This window comes from Nanorana parkeri, unplaced genomic scaffold (assembly GCF_000935625.1).
Source record: "Nanorana parkeri isolate BGI_ZX_2015 unplaced genomic scaffold, ASM93562v1 scaffold3172, whole genome shotgun sequence".
Classification (NCBI taxonomy): Eukaryota; Metazoa; Chordata; class Amphibia; order Anura; family Dicroglossidae; genus Nanorana; species Nanorana parkeri.
Window position 1 is genome coordinate 1 of NW_017309440.1, and position 19,761 is coordinate 19,761.

Below are 19,761 nucleotides of genomic sequence, written 5' to 3' on the forward strand. Positions count from 1 at the left end.
TTATCGTACGATAATCGTGCAGTGTATGGGCACCTTTAGCGCATTGTGTTTGTCTATTGTTGTGACTTAGATGAGAATCAGATCACATTTTATGGCGAATTACTGCAGAAAACTAGTTCATTCCAAGGGGTTCCCATACTTTTTCTTGCCACTGTACTAATTATAATTGCATAGAGCTTTTTCATGCTTGTGGGTAATATCAGTGCAGTATATGGAATTCATGGCTAATGAGTTAATATAAAAAATTTACTTTATAAGGTAGCAGAGACTAACATAGAAAGCATTTAAGCATTTATTTAAATACACATGAGAACAATCAGCTATATCCAACATTTAAACATCCTTGAAAAACAAACCAAAATAAAGTTTATATAACTACACATTTACAAGAAGGATTTAGACTGAACAAATGTTTGCATTACGGAACAAAGATATATATCAGACTTGCAATGACCTTCACCGTCTCTAATAACTTTTTTTATTCCTATAAATTAACAGTGTCAGTTGACCACCCAAAAAGCGATACATCCTGCCCCTTCTGGTGGTATTCCATTGTATTGTTTGCACTTTTTCAGCCTCAAATCCTCAAGGAAGTTCTTATAGAGAATTATAAATAGAAAATCAGCGTGGGTTTAGCCACTTTATTCCAGGTGAGCGAGAAGATTTCTCCTTGGCAAGTTCTTGCTTGACACTGTTTCCATCTCCAGAAGCCATCTCAGAATCTAAAATTAATAAAAACAAAGTTTAACTTTTTTCTCGAATATTTGGCAATTGTTTGAAGGCTCAAAGCTTGATATGTACAAAACTGTGTGATTTGCTTTAAGCTGACACTAACCTCAGGAGTTAAATCTTAAAAATGCATTCAAGTACCATATTAACAAAAATGTAGCTTATTTGTGTCACTCTGCTGTAGATCATCAATGAATTGGTGCTGATACGGTCCTTCCTTTTGGGGAGCGGCTACTTTGGTTCCCTATGGTCCTGTGTGTTTTGTAAAGTAACCACCATTCCAAGCTCACTCCTGTGACTAAACCACCATTCCAAGCTCACTCCTGTGACTAAAATGTCATGTTTATGTAGTCTTCCGGGAGCGAGCTTTGAGAGGTGGCTACTTAAAGTGACATTAAAGGCAAAACCTTTTTCCACCCCCCCTCCCAGTGCTAATGTAAGGACTTACCTTAAATGATGCCTCCTTATCCGATTATCCTCTTCTTTCCTGTAGTTTTCAGGAGTTCCTCCAGCGCTGGTGCCGTTCTCAGATCCAGCGCTGACTGTTCTGTCTTCCTGGCACTTCCTGTCCCACAAAGTCTGTGCTGGTGCACGCTGCCTGCATTCACTTACCTTGCGTTTCCCGGCCGAAGATCTGAACTGTGCATGCACAAGTAAATTTGAACCCTTTTTGTAAACTTTTTTTTTTTTTTACATGTTTTTGCATATATCTACTGCTTGCTAGCAGTAGATATATGCAAAAAAACGTGAGGGTTTAATTATCCTTTAACAACACACACTGGGACTATGGGGAACAAAACTAGCCACCCTATAGATTAGAAGGAAGGACAGTGTCAGAATGAATTCAGAGATGATTTGAGGATCTACAGCCAAGTGATACACAAATAGGATACATTTTTTTAATCGTTAAGGCATTTGAAAAACAGTTTCATGAATTTTGCTTGACTTTTGTAAACTTTGTGGCAAACCCCATTCAAGTCCATGGTGGGGTGAATCTTATTATTCCATTCTGCCTGTTTGTTAGCTAATAAGCAATTTATTGTCAAACAAAAGACATGGGCAGCCAAGCACTGCCATGGAGGACATGAACCAATGCCCCCAAAAATGTAATAAAAATAATTAAAAAAATGATCTCTCCCTGCACAGCTTTCCCTCAAATTTCCAACACACTCTGACAATATGGCTGCTATTCCTTCATTATTGGCTCTTGTGACTCAGTGGACAAGGGAAAAGGCTGTGCACTGCTTCATAGGCATTCCTTATTTCTGATGGTGAACCTGTAGCCTTTTGCAAACTTCGTAAATATTGGCATTTAGCTAATGATCAATAAGCCATTATGGTAATTATAAATATATCTAACCACCAAATGATTGCCTTTCTTTTTTTCTTTAAATGATTAGTGCAGAAATATTGTTTATATTGTCTATTCAGCCATGTCCATTCAGTAAAAGAGGCGAAGGGCGAAGAGTTTGGTGAAGGCAGGAGAAGTGAACAATCTATGACAACATGCTAGAAAAAAGGAATGAAACGATCTACAGAAGATCAGATCAAAGGCAGTAGAAAAAGGGTCGGAATGCCAACTGTAGTACAAAAATATAAATTTGTATTTATCATATTTTAAAATACGGGTCAAAAACACAGACCAGCAATCCACCACCAAAAAACCCAGGGTTAAAAAACAGTTAATGATCAAAGACACACTCACTACAAAGACAGACAACCATGGACCAGCTGATTAATGTGAGCATATGAACCAGTGTAGCTCTAGAGATAAGGCTGACAGCGCTGAATGAAAGGAGATGTTACAATATCGCAAAGAACACAACATTTTCTGCTGAAGGCAAAGTATCCTTTCCAAGTAATATGGAAGTAATATGCGTTATGTGCAATGATGTTGCTAAATAGCTTTCTTTAAAGGAGAACTATGGGGTCAGTGTTTTTCCCCATAGTTCTCCTTAGATTTCAGTTGACATCCCCAGTTTCGCAAATCAGCTTATCTGCAAGTTGTTACTTTGAACTAGAAGACCTGGAATACTACAGCCATCTGAGACGAACGGGCCCGGAACTACATGGTGCATATGAGTACTCATATGTTGGACTTTTAAATGGTACACTTGGAGATTTACTACTGCTGTGCTCACACACAAGGAGACCATTAATCTTTACATTTACGGGACGTTATCACAGCAAACAGAGCTGTTTCTACACAAGGATCTCTGTATCCTATTTCCAGCAGTATGCAATCAACTGAAACATTAAAGAAAGCTGTTTTTCAATCTATGACAACATAGCTGAACTGGAAAGTGAGCTGAATCAGGGAATGTTAACAAATCAACTATTTTGCCCTATATTGCTAAAATAATTAACCCTTTTGTGAATAGCTATGATAGACATGACTACCATTAGCTCAATCTTCAGGACATCTATAACAAATAAACTGAAACAAAGTGTAGGCTGTTTTGTTCATTGGACTAAGCGCATACAGTAAATGGCAGCAGCAAAAACACAGCAGATTTCACTAAAACATAATAAATTCCTCTCATGACAATGGCTGCAAATTAACATTTCTTGCTTCATTTTCAAATGCAGCAAATTGCATGAGCAAGAGACAATTCATTGAGGTGAATTTATTAACACTTGACCAGACAAAATCCGAAGGCAACCAATCAGCTTCTAGCTTTCATTTTCAAAACTTAACTGAACAAGTTAGAGTTAGAAGCTGATTGGTTATAGTGCACAGATGCTCCAGATCCTCTATGCTCCAGTTTTAGTAAATCCCCTCATTATTTTTAAGGCATCTGTCCACACCAAAGAGTTTCGTGGCAGTGCATAAAAAGCTTTTTGGGTACGTTGACCTGCAATTAAAATGAAATGTGTAATTCAAGGCTCAGCAATGCAATCTGCTTTAAGACCTTATTCAGGTAAACCAAACTTAAGTAAGAACATGTAAAATTGTTTCTGTGTGTTTATAAAGCTTGCTACATGATAACAATGATAACAAAAAAATAAATCACAGTAACTAGACATTAATGCATTGGTAGCCATATTGCATATTCATCAGTGTTTTGGTAAATCTTGGCAATCCCACCTATTAACATAATGTGTGTGTCTGTCATGGTGGATCATATTTGCATTAAAAAATCTGGTTTATGTACGTTGTGGAACTTTGGCAGCCCATTCAAAGTGAATAGGCTTGTTAACGCAACATGTTAAACATGCATTACTGCATACTAAACACGCATGTGTTTCCCCAATGTGCTAGTGTAAATGGGCTGTAACTCCTTTCTAGTTAATCTAAATGTATACTTGATATGTGTGGCTATTTAATACTGGAGAACTGCATGAATCGAAATATATACTATAGAGTTTTAGACACGCACAAAGACATACCGTACAGTGAGGTTTTTTTTTGTACTTTGGAGTTTGGGTAAAAAAATGCATAATTATCTCACCCAGCATCTCATCAGATGATGAAAAATTACACAGAATAGATGTAAGAAAACAAGAAATGATGTGCTCAGTTAATGTTTTTTTTACTGAGTCTCTGTCGTCCTTATTCAAGTATTACAAAGCAGCCCTAATGTACTGCAAATCTTTGATTTGCATTTTAATACATTTCCTCAGAAATACTGAAAGCTTTCAGTCTGAATCCATAACAGGCCTGGAATGACAAAATGACAGCTGTGCTGTTTAAGAGAGAGAGTGAAATACACCAGGTCTCTGCATGTCAGCCCTTTCTACTGCTTGCCTTCAATCACTCTTCAGACTTCTCCACTCCCAGTTCATCAACATGACTGTCATGGTTTGAAATATCATTCACAGCAATCTAGACATTTATTTGTTTCCTGTAAAATCTAGGATTGGCCATAATAATGAGACGCCATCACTTTTTCCAAACACAGTTGTTGCAGATCACCTGTGCTGCATACAGCGTTGTAACCTTGAAATTATTATCAGAGATGAAACGGATAGCGCCATGTTACTTCAAAGGGTTAAATGCAAAATCACTACTTATGTGATGATATGTGATGTTAGGGATGTTGGAATTGTTCAAAATTTGAGCCACATATATCCACCGTTAGGCAGGCTGGGTGTGACAGTGAAGAGGTGCCGAGGGAGTGAGTATCAGTGAGCTCAGTGAGTATTAAATCCTGGGGTAGCGGGCTATCTGCAGACAGTGTCCCTGTTTAGATAAAGTGTTAAATGGAAGACCACCAGCACTCACAGGAGTAAGAGTTTAAATCCTTGTTCTTTTTGCTGAAATCTTGTCACGTGTCACATAAGCCAATGTTTCAGGGCCACGCAGGTTCCCTTCTGTAGGATGACATAGTGATGGGACCCTGTGTGGCCCCACAAAATGTTGGCTTATGTGACACATGTGATGAGATTTCAATTAAAAAAAAACAAGAATGTAGCAGTTTACTCCCGTGAGTGCTGGTGGTCTTCCATTTAACACTTTATCCAAACAGCGACACTGCTGGCAGATAGCTGAATGCCCCAGGCTATAATACTGACTGAGCTCACTGATACTCACTCCCTTGGCATCTCCCCACTGTCACAGCCAGCCTGTCTAATGCTGGATATACATGGCTCAAATATTGGGCAATTCCGACATCACCAGGCTCAACAAACATGGATTAAAAAAATCTAAGGAGCAGGGCAAATAAAAGCTGGCTGAACAGTGACTGCAGCCAATCAGCAGAAGTCGCTAATTGGGTATTTATAGAGCTAAAGGTATTGGCTGTTAGAATACAGTAGCCAGCAGGGGCGATTCATACATCCTCGCTGTTTAGCCTGGATGGTGGGAATACAATGATTTCTTTCATTCAGACTAGTGCGTTTTATGTGTATGGTCGACTTAAGCTCCGCTGTCAGTTGGTGACAGAGCTTAGACAGAGGGGAGATGTCATGTAATCCTCACATGTAACATTGTACAGACACTGTCATTGGCCACTTACAAACAATGTCACACAAGGGAGTTTGATGGTAACTTTGATGGTAAGCCAGCATCAGAGCATGGCTGGGCAAATACAATTTCCTGGGGGTTATTTGCACGCACTGAAGAGAATTCATAAAAAATTGAAGCAGACAGAATTTGGACCAGTTGCCCATGGCAACCAATCAACCTCTCCTTTTGCTTTGTTCATCTAAGATTTGAAAATTAAAGACAAAATCTGATTGGTTGCCATTGACACCTGCTCCAGATTCTGTCTGCTCCAGTTGTTATGAATTCCCCTTTGTGTCACAGGGTCTTTTTTAGCACCACCTTTAATTCCATAATATAAACAGTATCCAGAACATTGAAAAGGAATCTTACCAGGATTAGGCTTTAGTTTACTAGCTGGTTTGGCTCCTGTAAATTGGATGAATGGAAATTTCAGACACTTTCCTGTCACACGATCACAAATTCCAGATGGACAATTGCAGGTTCCTCTGCATTCCATTCCGTAGGTGCCATATGGACATTCTGTAACATAAAATGAAACAAATAGAATCATTACAATCTTATTTTTTTATATATTTAATACAAAGAGCAGGACATCAGTACCAAAGTACCAAAGGCATTGAAGCAGCAAGCATGACGGCCAGCGAACCAGTACTTTCAGTGCAAAAGCTCAGCAATGGCAGCTTTCATACTATCTCTTTAAAGGATAGTTGGTGTTAAATGGAACATTCCAGTTCCAGCATGATCACTTAATCCAGTTATATATTTATTTAAAACAAATTTAAATGTATTATTTATTTATTACATTTTTTATATTTTCAGGATGTTTACACTCATAAATAGTTTGTTAGACATATTTTAATTGAAAACAGATATATGTTCTGAGAGTATTACTTGGATGTAATAATCCAGGAACAGTACAGAACAAGATTTCCTTAAAATAAAATTTTACGGGTTATTCACAAAAGAGTGAAGAGTTTGGAGAAGGCAGGAGAAGTGAACAATCTAGGACAACATAGCTGAACTGCAAAGTGAGCTGAATTGGAGAATTGTTCCAAATCAGCTATTTTGGCCTAGATTGTTCACTTCTCCTGCCTTCCCCAAACGCTTCACCCTTTTGTCAATAACCCTGTCAATTTCTTTCAAAGTTTTGTATTCTTAGTACCATGATAAATATCAGGTGGAAATGAATCGAAGGTTATTAATACTTTTTGCACTTATTGTAAAGGCCTGAAAATGGATACGTAGAGAGAAAAAAAGACGGGACGAGGTCTAATAATAATAGCTGCTTGCCTGTCATACTGTCATATTTAGACAAAATGTCCTTATCATAAAGTTTAGCTTTTAAAAAAAAAAAAATCATTACATAATGCATATTTGATCATCTCAAGTGTTTTAGTTAAAGGAATATGCCAAAAATAGCACTTTTTGTGAGAATCTCTTATCCAGTGTCAATGCTAGCCCTAGGCATCCAGGGTAAAAACTATGGGTCTTCTTCTAGGCGCCCTAGGTTTTAAGCCTACAATTGCTGTTATATTTCTTTGCTGTGAATGCCAGATATGTATAATGTATATGAAAGCCACAAGCTGTAATATAAGTTAATAGGTCAAATATTACCGCTTAAGGCTTTTTTACCTGCACAAACTAGCTGTGGGTGCTGTGCCTGCTATAGGGACTTGTTCCTTCAGATTGTGTCAGCATTCAACTGAGCTTTATTGTTCAGAACAGCTCATATTTCCCCCCAAAATGTGCTCTAACCCCTGATACAATTCACCATAGTATCACAGTGATTAATCATAAAGGGTGAGGGGATTATAGAAGGGTTGGGGAATTTATAAGCATATATTATTATAACAGGCACATATTTAAAGTCACAGTGGGAGCAGTAATGTAGGTAGAGATTGTGCCGCTATGTCCTGCTGTATAGGTGATTTAGTGTAATGTAATGTACTGCCTGTTGGCAATTCTCCCATTTTTACCATCACTAATTAAATGTAGGCACACCCACAATGCACCACAGGGTGGCACTTTTACATTTCCCTAAGGTATCTACAAACCTCAAGGTGTCCTGGGTATGTTAGGATGGTAGCAATCCCCCTGCAGACAATGAATGGTCTTCTGTGACCATAGCCTTAGATCATAGGGTAAGGGTTATAAAGACAGGTCTCTTGTCACAATCAAGTGCCCTACCTTTATAATGAAAATTATATAGTACTGTACAGCAGAATCCCAGACAAGCAGCTAAATGCATTGGATTTTTACTCCCACGACTGCCTTTTGTGAACCAAATAGCACAAACAGTTCCTTAAAGAGACACTGTCACCTTGACCATGCAGGGCACAGTGACATGAAAACTGCAAAGGGCCACCCCAACCCACCATATACTCACCTTGCTTGAGCACACTGCTCCTTACTTGCAGATGTCAATAATACTCAGTGCTTCAAAGTATAGGGGAACATTTGACCTCCTTCCCCTACGGCTTGGGCCTACCAGTCAATCGCTAGAAAAGAGCATGGATATATGGCCGTGGGAGTGACATCACTGTTCCCCCCGGGTTGTTGACACAGCTGGTTTCAGTGCCTTCTCTGATGAAGCAATGAGGGAGTGCAGGCAAGTAGAGTATTAGGGAGTCAGCAGACCCATTTGCAGGGACACTGTCACTTGAGCAAGGTAACAGTGTCCCCTTAACCTCAAGAACACAGCAGCAAACTGCTGATTGGACAATGAAGGAGAAATAGCACACTGCTCTCTCTAAGGTTGCCACCTTTTCTATCAGCAAAACCCGAATACTTTAAGCGACACACGGAAATGTTTTGGCGAGAATGAGTCACGGCTTATTCATATATAAATAGCGCCACCCATTCATGAGTAAATATCACAGTCAAGACTATTTTCAGTGGGCGGGGGCAGTAGCCCCTATCTTAATTTTGGTTGCCCCTGTCTGCCTGACATCATGTGTCCGGGTCTCATCTGCCATGACACCCGGAAACATCATTCAAAACCCGGAGTGTACGGGTGAATCCCGGACAGGTGGCAACTCTAGCTCTCTCCTTTAGCCAACAAATCACTGTCAAGATTTGTGCTGATCCTTACTCTCCCAGTCTGAGCATTACTATGCAGGGGACAAAAAAAGATGATATTAACATTAATTACAATGCTTGTGCTTGTGTCAGCTGTATTTAAATTGCATTAGCTGAAATCTTTATTTAAAATCTGCCTGCATGTTAGACACAGCAGGCTAGATGTTGTTAATTTAGAGACATAATTTTCCTTGCTCTTTTGTAGAAATTGTATATGGGATTATTTAAAATATAACCTATATCCATAGCAGATATCCTATAAATGACTAGAAACTACTGCTGATGGTTACAGTCCAGTTTTGGAGAATTATATACGGTCTATAAGACTGCGTTAATTAATTTTTTGGGGCAATGATACTTAGCATTGGATGTTAAATGCAGATTCCAGATTAACTTCATGTCTTCTCAGAATGAAAAGACTATGTTATTCAAAAGTTAAATGAAAGCAATTATATGACTGTCAAGAGACACTAAGCTTAACCTCAAAATGATTTATATGTTACATGAATATGGATCAACAATGTGATACAATAAAAAATAATCCTTTCAGGAATGAGTGGGGAAGAATGGCAATATGGAAATAATTAAACAGATAAATATTGTTGGAACTGAGTTTCAAGTTAAGCAATAGTTGGATTCCTTCAGTCCTTAAATGTGCTCAGAAATTATCTTTCCAATTGCACAGCCTATGCAGTTTAATGTTCATGGATTTTAGGTTTTAATAAATCCCAATAGTAAAAAAATGTTTTATGATGTGTGCCTTAAGAGGACCTATCATTAACTCTGCATCTTTAAATCTGCATCAACAAATTCATCACATTTATGTATATACTGTATGTATAAACAGCAACGTTCACACTGAGGGAACGTTTACAACATCCAGTGTGTTCATTACTCTTTTTTTGCGATTGAACTGCACTGGAACACAGGGCATTGCGGTACCACGTGTTTCGGTGTGGGCAATCACACTGCAGGCAGGCAGAATGGCACCACCATGCCCCCTCCTGCCCCAGATCGCAGAGAGGCGTTGTTTATGCGATCCATTGTGTTCATCCTATGAGGACTGTGTGATGAATGCAGTATGTCGTGTGAACAGGCCCTCAATCTTTTATTATTAGCAAGACACAGAGCTCCAGTAAAGGCATGGTGACTAGGCTATGAGGAGCATTTTAGGAGTCTACTGAAGGCAAGTAGAAGCAGTTTTGTGAGACAGCTAGTATACACACAGCAAGTAACATGAAAAGTTGAACTGCGGCCAGGCTATGGACTTTCAAAACTGTTAACAAGCAGTATCTAAGCTTAACAAATCCTCACTGACCTTTGTAGCTGCAAGAATTGTGGATCAATTAATTCCCAAAGTTCACAGCAGAAAGTGCTTTTAGTTGTATTTCTCCTGCTCAGCTCACTCCCTTTCCCCATTCCAACAGTGATCTGGCAGTCTGTCAGTCTTCAAACCTAAGCGATTGGAAGCACACTTCCAGCAGTGCGACAACCCTCTGCATGAGATTTCCAATTAATTTAATGGGGCCTATTCACATCTGAGTGATGTGCTGCCATTTTGTTGGCTAAAGGAGTTTCTTTGGCACAGGAAAGCACACCCAATAGACTTTACTGGGGGAACTTGAAATTTTTATTCACATCATGGATAACAACCAACTCTTCTTCCTAGTAACCTGTTTTTGAATGGCCTGAACTAAAATGCTTTAACAAGTGAAAAATGCATGTAAAAATCACACCATAATAAGCTAATGCTTATGTGCTTGTGAGTCTTTAGTGCTTCTTCTGTGAACTTTATTACATCCTCTGCTGCAATGATGACTTCCACCCCTCTCCTGATTCCTATTGCCACCATATGCAGGCACTGTGTGAGTTTGGACTACAGCATAGCAAGATAACCCCATTCATCCACATTGGCACAGTCCCCTGACGACATTAATGTCATTCATCTTATGACAAACACTACCCAGTCCCTCCTAATCACACCCAGCTAGATCCTTCACTGTTCTATTATTTACATGCCCACATATCACACCCAAAGGCCACTTCCTCAAAGAAGTCCCACTACAAGAAGAAATGGGGTATTTTTCTTTTTAACTTTCTCTAGAGCTCCCGTATAGAAAGGGGAAGCATCAGATAGCTCTACCCTCCACATCGTTCAGTCTCAGGCAGAGGCAGCACAAATGGGAATTATAAGCATGATATATTGCAAAAGCAATTGGATTTAGCAAAATGTGCATGATGTTATTTAGTTCCACTACAGAATGTTGTGCTTGTGCATGTATAAATTGACTGACAGGCATTGAAACATTAGTTAACCTTGTAAGGATGAATTGCTACACAGTGTCTGCAGTTACATAAGTCATTGAAGGTCTACTCTAAATTATTTTTACTGCTTGTTAAGAATACAGTATTTAACTTGAATGTCCATAGAGTGGCCGCAGTTCTACTCGAAGACTACTATGCAGGATCCAGGATTTACATGATTGTGTCATTTATGGGCCAGAAAGTAGATGCTAAAAAAAAAAAAGATAGTTCTGGACTTCTGGAGAGAAAACAAGCCACAGGCCATTGCTATAGGGCAGGGGTCAGCAACCTTAAACACTCAAAGAGCCATTTGGACCCGTTTCCCACAGAAAAGAAAAACACCGGGAGCCACAAACCCTTTTGACATCTAAAATGAAGACTCTGGGCTTAGTAACGCACCGGACTCTGGGCTTAGTAACGCACCGGACTCAGGGCTTAGTAACGCACTGGACTCTGGGCTTAGTAACGCACTGGACTCAGGGCTTAGTAACGCACTGGACTCAGGGCTTAGTAACGCACCAGACTCTGGGCGTAGTAACGCACCGGACTCTGGGCTTAGTAACGCACCGGACTCTGGGCTTAGTAACGCACCGGACTCTGGGCTTAGTAACGCACCTGACTCTGGGCTTAGTAACGCACCGGACTCTGGGCTTAGTAACTCAATGGACTCTTGGCTTAGTAACGCAATGGACTCTGCGCTTAGTAATGCACTGGACTCTGGGCTTAGTAATGCACTGGACTCTGGGCTTAGTAATGCACTGGACTCTGGACTTAGCTGAGACCCCACCGAGGTCCCCTGAGAGTGACCCTGCAGAGCACACCATAGATCCTGCACAGCCCCTCTGAGACTCTCTATGGTGGGCTCTGCAGGGCCTCAGGTGGGCTGGTCGCCGGGGTCCCTTTCCCTCTATCTCCTCCCAACTCCTCTTACCTGCTGCTGGGGCCTGGCCTCCTCCACCCCCTCCCCTGTCACCTCTGCCATGCCGCCCCTAATACAGCTGATACTCATGTAAGAGGCCCCCCAGGCTGCCCAGACCCCTCACGTGGGTACCGGCCTTACCCCCCTGATGGCGGTGTTCTATCAAAGTTTGTAACTGCGTTACAATGTGTGACTGGTGACGTGGTCACACATTTCAATGTAATCCCGCCCAGTTTTTTGGCGGTGGAATGTGTGACCGCCAAAAGGTCAAGCATTCCAACGCTTTCTCAGCAAGGCCCCTTTGGTAGTTCTGCCCCTGGACAGGGAGCCGCAGCAGAGGCATGAAAGAGCCACATACGGCTCCGGAGCCTCCGGTTGCTGACCCCTGCTATAGGGAGTACACAAGCATCAAAAAATATATCTAAAGTCACAGCAAGCATGGTCAAGATGTTTGCAAGAAGCATCTGGGCATCTGAGTACTGGGGACTGGGCTCAGTTGTGAAGTTAATAAGCCCACCCTGTGTATCAGGTGATATTTGCTTTTCTTTATCCATGGACTATAGGCAGTGTTGAGTAGTATGCATGTTACAGTGGTATAAATTACAACAGTTTATAAATATGAGTGTCAATGAGTCATTGTCTAAAGAGTGTCAAGACCACGTAGACAGCCGAGTGAATGACCGACCTGAAGCGAAGTGAGCCGAGCGCTGTTCTGCTATTCACTTCCGGCTGGTACGGCTGATTTCAGCCGTATATCCGCTGAAATAAGCCGTGCTTCGCGTGGCTTCGGGTGCTATTGTTACAGTGGTATATGTGTACAGTGCTCAGCATGTTCGGCGGACCCGAAGTGCAGAAGAAGTTCAACTCGGCCGATCCAACATCTGGATCGGCTAAGCTGAACCTCCGGCAGGCTACTCGCTGCTGTTCGGTCTATTCTTATAGATGCGAACAGCAGTGAGTGAATTTGGCTTGGCTTTTCTACTCGGTCCCTCTGTGGGACCGAGCAGAACAGAAAAATAGTTTAAAAAAGTAGAAAAAAATAAATAGAAAACGATTGTGCGGAGCTAGCACTGACAGCTAGCTCCGCCCAACTGTTTTCTATTGGCCAGCGGTTCTGCTGCCGTAAAAAAAATGCAGTACTCCCAATACGTTTCTTAAGATGCTTCTTCAAGGGACTGGAGTTGGTTTATCTAACTGGGATGAATAATTCATAGAGAATTACAACAATGCATTCAAATACATAACTTCACTCAATACTTATCATTCAGACTCCACCTGTACTCACTGTAGGGTGCACAGGACGAACAAGGGTTAGCCAATGCAAAGGAGAGAAAATATCCCTCTCCTCGTCACCGGAGCCTATTGGAATCACCGGGAAAGGTATACGCCAGGGCCTGGCCAGACAACCCCACACTCTGCAGTATTTTATAGGTAGATGGATAGAAGTAAACAACAATGTAGCCTATCCCAACATATCCCCCTATTCATAAGTCCTTCCATTAACAAGGAAGGAAGAATGTAAATACCTTTGCACTGTGTTTCTTTAAGGGATCTCCAGTCCCTTGAAGAAGCATCTTGAGAAACACGTCGGAAGCACTGCATGCCACTGGGAGTGATTGTTTGTACACTGTGATTTATCACCAAGACATTCTGTGTGATTAAATATGAACAGTATTTAACTATTTATGATCTGTTATTTATGTGGCTGTGGGTGGTTTGGTGCTGGAGGGATATTACAGGACATAGAAAATGTTTTGTATCTATTGTGTTTGACTGTTTGACTGTACCTCAATTTGACCTATTATGTGCCTCTTGCAATACCTGTGTAGCAGAGCTCAGACTAACGAAGGGAGAAGCAACACGAGAAGCCAAATCAGTTGTGCTGCAGTGCAAGGAGTGTGCTGATAGGAGTAGACAGCAGAGTAGCAGAGAGATATTCTCACCAGTCTACTCTTTCTCATTTCAACGGCCAGTCACCAGTTCAATCACAAGACATGTAAGTGTTACTGAACTGTAGCAGAAAAAAAATCAGGTCTTATGCCCTGCCAGGCCGTGTAAGCCTCAGGACTGGATGGACAGAAAATACAAAGCCTTTGGCAGGAAAAACAGCTATTTTATATGCATTTAATGTTTGTGTTTAGATGTTTGCCTGGAATTTAGCTATATAGAAACATTTTGCCTGACTTGATTCAGTCAGACAAACTGTTGTATTTTGTCTGGAGTTCTCCTTTAACATTTACACAGTCTCAATCTAACCTATTTATTATATGCTAAAAGGGCACCCTTGGAGCATGCCCCCTTATCTAGGAGAGATTTCCTCTCATTTCCTGTTTTGTCTACAAGACAAATGGTAAAGAGAGTACTCCATGGGTGCCCTTTTAGCATCAAATAAATAGGTTAGATTGGGGCTGTGACTGTTTTAGCTGAAAATTAGCTGATTATAGAAGAACTTCAGACAAAATACAACATTTTGAATGAAATCAGACCTGATGCTTCAGGTGATCTTAACATGAGCAGTTTCCTGCTTGTAATAATGTTCATCATTTCATGTTACCCATCTGATGCTGAAAGATAACTTCAAGTAGTCCTATGCTTTTTATTCATAGCTCAAATCCAGACAAACATCTAAACACAGAAATGTATAGATCAAGGGATTAAGTAGGGGTTGGATTAATTTTTTGCACAGTCCCTTCCATGTTCCTCGCACAACCCATTCACACGTGTGCAAGCGTTTTTTAATCTTGTCAACACACCTTGCTCTGCACGTATCCATTTATTTTATATTGGGCCTACAACACGTATCCATGGGCCAAAAACCCTACCTGCTTTTTTTTTCACCAGTGCTATGGGGTGAGTGCATTTGTTTTGCCCATGTATGTACATTAGAGAGCCACTTAAAATGAATAGAGAACACGAGCATGCTATTTCCCATATTGCTTCATTACTAGTTTACTCAGTAACTGACTATACATCTGTTGCTCCGAAATATAGTTCAGTATGGGCTGGTTTTGTGCTTATGAAGGGAGAAAATGGAAACTTGCACTGTATGTTCTGTGGCTCTTACCAAATTCCTTATTGTTTTTGTTACACAATAAATAAATAAATAAATATAATCTTTAAAAAAAATGAATGGAGAATTAATCGTAACACACATACTTCTCGTGCTTCTGTACTGCACATTAATGTGTATAATATATGCATTAGTATGCACAACATGCATGCAAAAGTGTGACTGCGGCTTGTCTGTATGTCCCTGTGGAACTCACTTCCAGGTGCTGCAGTCAGCTTTTATTATACTAACTTAAGCATTGCAAATATTTTAATAGACCTAGTAAAAAGGTTTCCAAATGCAGTAACAATTGCCTATGGCCTCTGTCATTTTATGTTATATTATAGTATATTTCAAATAAAAACAAGCATATACCACTACTTATACCACCAGGCCACTGATTCGGCTAGGAGGGGGGTGTGCCAGTCAAAGTTTTGCACGGGATTTAGATTTAGTGAATTCAGGCGAACTGGGTTCGCACCAAGCCACAGCTCTTCGCTACTTATCAGTGTCTCAGTAAACCAGGAAGTGCAATGCAAGACATTGTAAGTAGTACAATCAATGTTTGATTTTAGAAAAAAATGTCTTAATTTTTTTTCTTTTAGTTATGGATAGAGTGGTGAAAGGTTAGAACCATGCCGGTTTTTATTGCACACTGTGTCCTCCCTGGGGAAATTCTCCCTCTCTATCTGTCATGGTGACATCTGTCACTGGGCTCTAAAAAGAGCGTAAAGAGGTAAAGAGCATACTCCATGGGTCTTCATCAAATATAAAAACTGTATTCCAAAGTAACAGACACATTGTCATTACTCCCCTCCCCGGCATAGACCATAACGCGTTTCACCCATCAGGATTAATAGTAGAGATAATAATCTCTATGGAAAAGCTTTCTAGGTGAAACACATTAGAGGCAGGTGGTCTATGCCATAGGATCTACATGTGACGACATGGTGATCAGTTTATGAGTTAAATGTGTATTGGTGTTGGGTTATGTTTGAGTGCGTTATGCTGTGTGACCTGGTTATGGAAAGACTATCAGCACCATCCCTCGTTATCTCCCATTGTTCTCTGAGGGAGCTCAGAACAATGACATTCTGGCCAGGCTCCTGCCATGGCTGTCTGGAGCTATTTAGCAGGTGGACACCTGTGGTGTTGTGAAGACAGGATTTCTGGTGAGGGGAGGGGGTATGTGATGGGATTATATTCTGATCTGATCACTTTCTGTATAAAAGTTTGTGCAGTTTCTCAATAAACCAGAGTTTGTTTACCCTACACTCAAGCCTTGGCTAGTGACTGGGGAAACTGGGCTACAGATCAGCGGGTTCCAATCTCTCCTCAGCAAGGAAGAAGACAGCGGCGGACATACTCATCCTGAGTACGGGGGTCCGTCACACTACAGTTTGCCTGTTACTTTGGAATAAAGTTTTAATATTCAGTGAAGACCTATGGAGTGTGGTTATTGAATGGGATTTCAAGTATTGGAGTGGAGACATGCTCAGTACCTGTACCTGGGATACTCTAGAGGTGGTGAGTCAGCATGTGAATGGGAGCAGTGATTTATTTGTTATGGGATACAGAAAATAATGTCTCATTCGCATGCTTGTCCCAAGTCAGAAGACAATGATACATTTGGATAAGCATGACAGCCAAGGAACTTGCAGGATCAGTCGGTGGTCAGCAGAGGCAGCATGCATATTTCTTTTAGTACAGGTTTCCTTAAACACTGTGCTTTGAAATTACCTTTTTTAATATAGATATAGAAAAGATAGTTCAGTGTTCTTTGATGATGAAAAAAACGAAGGTGCAATGTGACGTAACCCTAATCCACTACTCACATTTTAGCTTTGTTCTAAATACTTTTTTTTAAAGCTATTTTGACTTTTTTCCATAAGTTACTGCATATCACATGTTTCTGCACTCGTGGATGAGAACATGTACCGAGAAAAACAGGGAGGCTAGCATTGCTAATTGCATTGTTAAATGCTAGTTATTTGGGTGTCTATTGCTTCAATAGGTTCTCAAGCACTGGCCTGGCATCATCATGCAGCCAATGACCTCAGGTAGCATTCACAACTCCTGATCTGAATACCTATTTCAGGTCAAAATGTATTTTATCATGCTGTCAGGGGACAACTCCAGTTAGAATTGAGATCCATACACGCAGATAGATATAAAACAAAGTATCCATAGTAATCAATCAGAAATGATTATTCTTTTGTCCCCTCTGCACTGATAAGATCTGATGAAATGCACATCATTGGACTTTGTACTTATTAAATAATAATCATTTTGATTACTTATTTGATGTGAACTGAAGCAATGAGACAAATGACAAATTGCCTTTTCTACATGTTGGGACTGTGTTGGGCAACACTGCCCAACGCAGTCTAATGGGGCAGGTATGAATGACCCCTACTGTGCGTTAATTTCTGTATTTAGGTAGCTTATTAATTTTGGGGCTAGCAGCACATGAGAAGTTGGATGTGACCTTTTTTAATCACAGGTTACTACAACTCATTGCCATTTACAATGACTGGCACCGTAGTTTGCATATTACCATGAGTTGGGTTACATCACATATTGTACCACTCATTACCACAACACAACTGTGTGAAGGGCGACTCATTCTTTCCTGCTATAATTGGCACTAAAACTCATTTTAAAGGAGAACTATGGGGTCTGGGCTTTTCCACATAGTTCTCCTTAGGGTAACGGGAGGACACAAACTAGCGTCCTCCCGTTACCCTAAGCTCAGTATACTGAGACGCCGCAGCCGGAGCGGATCCCGACATTGATGTCGAGATCTGCCCAGCTGCGTGAGTGACAGCTGGCTCTGCCTATGTAGAGGCAGAGCCAGCTGTACCAGCCCCCTCCCCTGTCCGATCCGCCAGTCAGCGCTGGCGGATCGGAGCGGGGAGGGGGGAATCCATCCCCTCCCCTGTCACGGCAGAGAGCCGTGACAGGATCGAGAGGTGAGCGAACGACGGTATGTGTTCGCTCACCTACCGATCTACTGAGCCGACCTGTGACAGTCTCATTGTCACAGGTCGGCTAGAACTATGAGGTGAGTGAAAAGCACTCACCTCATAGTTCTCCTTTAATGTAGTGAACAGGTTCATTTAAAACAAAAAAAAATCCCTGAATTTAAACATGCCTGAAATGAACATAGAGCTCTCCTAAATTAGCAGACAATAAATTATGCTATTCTTAGAAATTCACTACATAAGAAATATGCAATTAATTAATGATTTATACTTGTCTATACCAGGGGTAGGCAACCTCGGCTGTTGTAGAACTAAAAGGCCCAAGAATCTGACAGCCACAGGTTTGACTTCTAAAGGCAGAGGCATGATGGAATTTTTTTAGTTTTATCACAGCTGAGGTCCCGAGGTTGCCTACCTCTGTTGTATAGAATCATTACTGAAAGGTTCAAGGATTCATTGAAACAACCCAAGTGTGAGTTCAAACCGCTTCATTATTCAGGTACAAAAACTAGCTGAATTCAATAATCGTAACAAGCTACACGAAAGCCCATCTTGTACTTATTTACCAGAATTTGCTAAATGTTATGTATTGCCTCCATAAGATTATGATAAAGCTTTGTGAATTTTTATGCAATCCCGGGCATTGGTCTTTAAATATTGCTGCTATCCTGTAAGGAAGAGATAACACTATGCAGTATAAAAATAGCTTGATTACCTCGGCAGACACCGAATTCGTCTCCGAAATCATCTTCTTCTGTAAAAAACTGGCAAGTCAGTCCAGGACCACATTTAACTCCATCCATGCCAGACACAGTCCTGTAACAGGTTTCTCCAGCAGCTGCAGCACAGACCCTGCAGCATCCACAGTCATCCAGCACGGTCCTCTTGCATCTTACAGTACTCTTGCATTCGTTGCTGTCGCAGCGATCTGGACAATCCACGGCATACTGGGAACTCCATGCAGTGCCAAAGTGCATGTTAATCAGCAGAGAGGCAACAAAGATGCAACACCTCATATCTGCAGATGGCATAGACTTTTTACTTTTGGACACTAAGCTGCACTGACAGCCTCTTGCTGAGGACAGGAATGAATCCAAAGTAGTAGCTGAGCATCAATCTACAAATTTAGCAGCTTTATACATTGTCTTCCCACTGGCTTGTCAATCGTCAGCTTCCTCAATCCGGCCGTGCTGTCCTACTGCCAGCCTCCCTTCATTTACTTCACAAAATCCAGGATGGAGGTTGGATTAACAAGCTGCTGCCATCCAGGAATTGAAAAGCATGCTGATGTCATTTGTTATGTTTAGAATTTTTTTTTAGTTTTTTTTTTTTTTTGCAGGAGAACAATAATACATCTATCCATAGGCAATGACTAAGGATGTCTGAGAGGAGAGAGAATAGAAATAGAAGATTTTGTCTTGTGAGGCTGACACTTTCTAAAAATGCACAATGCAGAAAATAAAAGGAGCACTCAACTTCTTTTTAGAATAAAGAACAAACCTGGGGGTATCAGTCTGCCAGGGTTCTGTCATTCCAAAAGTGATATTAAAGTCAAGAGCATTTCAAATGCTGACTAAATCCCTTACTATGGATGCTTCTTGAAGTTTAAACATTTTAGTTTCCTGCAGTTTCAGCTGGTCCACTGAACACTGGTCCTGATATCCTGTTTTAAGGTGGCTGCTTTCCCTTGCATGATTCTATGGAGCCACCCTTGTGTGGTGTGCTAGTAAGTTGCGTGTGTCTCCACAAG

General features: G+C 40.8%; 1 protein-coding gene across 3 annotated transcripts; it reads right to left on the reverse strand.

Annotated features, from left to right (window-relative positions):
• Positions 1–307: 307 nt before the first annotated feature.
• Positions 308–19,388, reverse strand: ESM1 (endothelial cell specific molecule 1). Of its 3 annotated transcripts, XM_018574701.1 has the most exons (4): positions 18,727–19,388; positions 6,058–6,196; positions 1,269–1,290; positions 308–714 (listed from the first exon to the last, which is right to left on the reverse strand). In XM_018574701.1, exons 1-4 carry the CDS (start codon positions 19,040–19,042, stop codon positions 622–624), a joined length of 570 nt encoding a protein of 189 aa, XP_018430203.1. In that variant the 5' UTR covers positions 19,043–19,388; the 3' UTR covers positions 308–621. The 3 variants fall into 3 exon arrangements, with proteins under 3 accessions (XP_018430203.1, XP_018430201.1, XP_018430204.1); XM_018574699.1 differs by lacking the exon at positions 1,269–1,290 and having other exon boundaries at positions 308–722; positions 6,047–6,196; positions 18,727–19,384; XM_018574702.1 differs by lacking the exons at positions 1,269–1,290; positions 6,058–6,196 and having other exon boundaries at positions 308–722; positions 18,727–19,384.
• Positions 19,389–19,761: the final 373 nt, after the last annotated feature.

Bases quoted from the DNA above. Each gene is read 5' to 3' on its own strand.
- ESM1 (XM_018574701.1), bottom strand. From the start codon at position 19,042: ATGCCATCTGCAGATATGAGGTGTTGCATCTTTGTTGCCTCTCTGCTG. The intron at 1,291-6,057 runs GCCTAATCCTGG...TGGGACAGGAAG, and splicing joins AAACCAGCTAGTAAACTAAA to TGCCAGGAAGACAGAACAGT. The intron at 715-1,268 runs GCGCTGGATCTG...TTAGATTCTGAG, and splicing joins CCAGGAAGACAGAACAGTCA to ATGGCTTCTGGAGATGGAAA.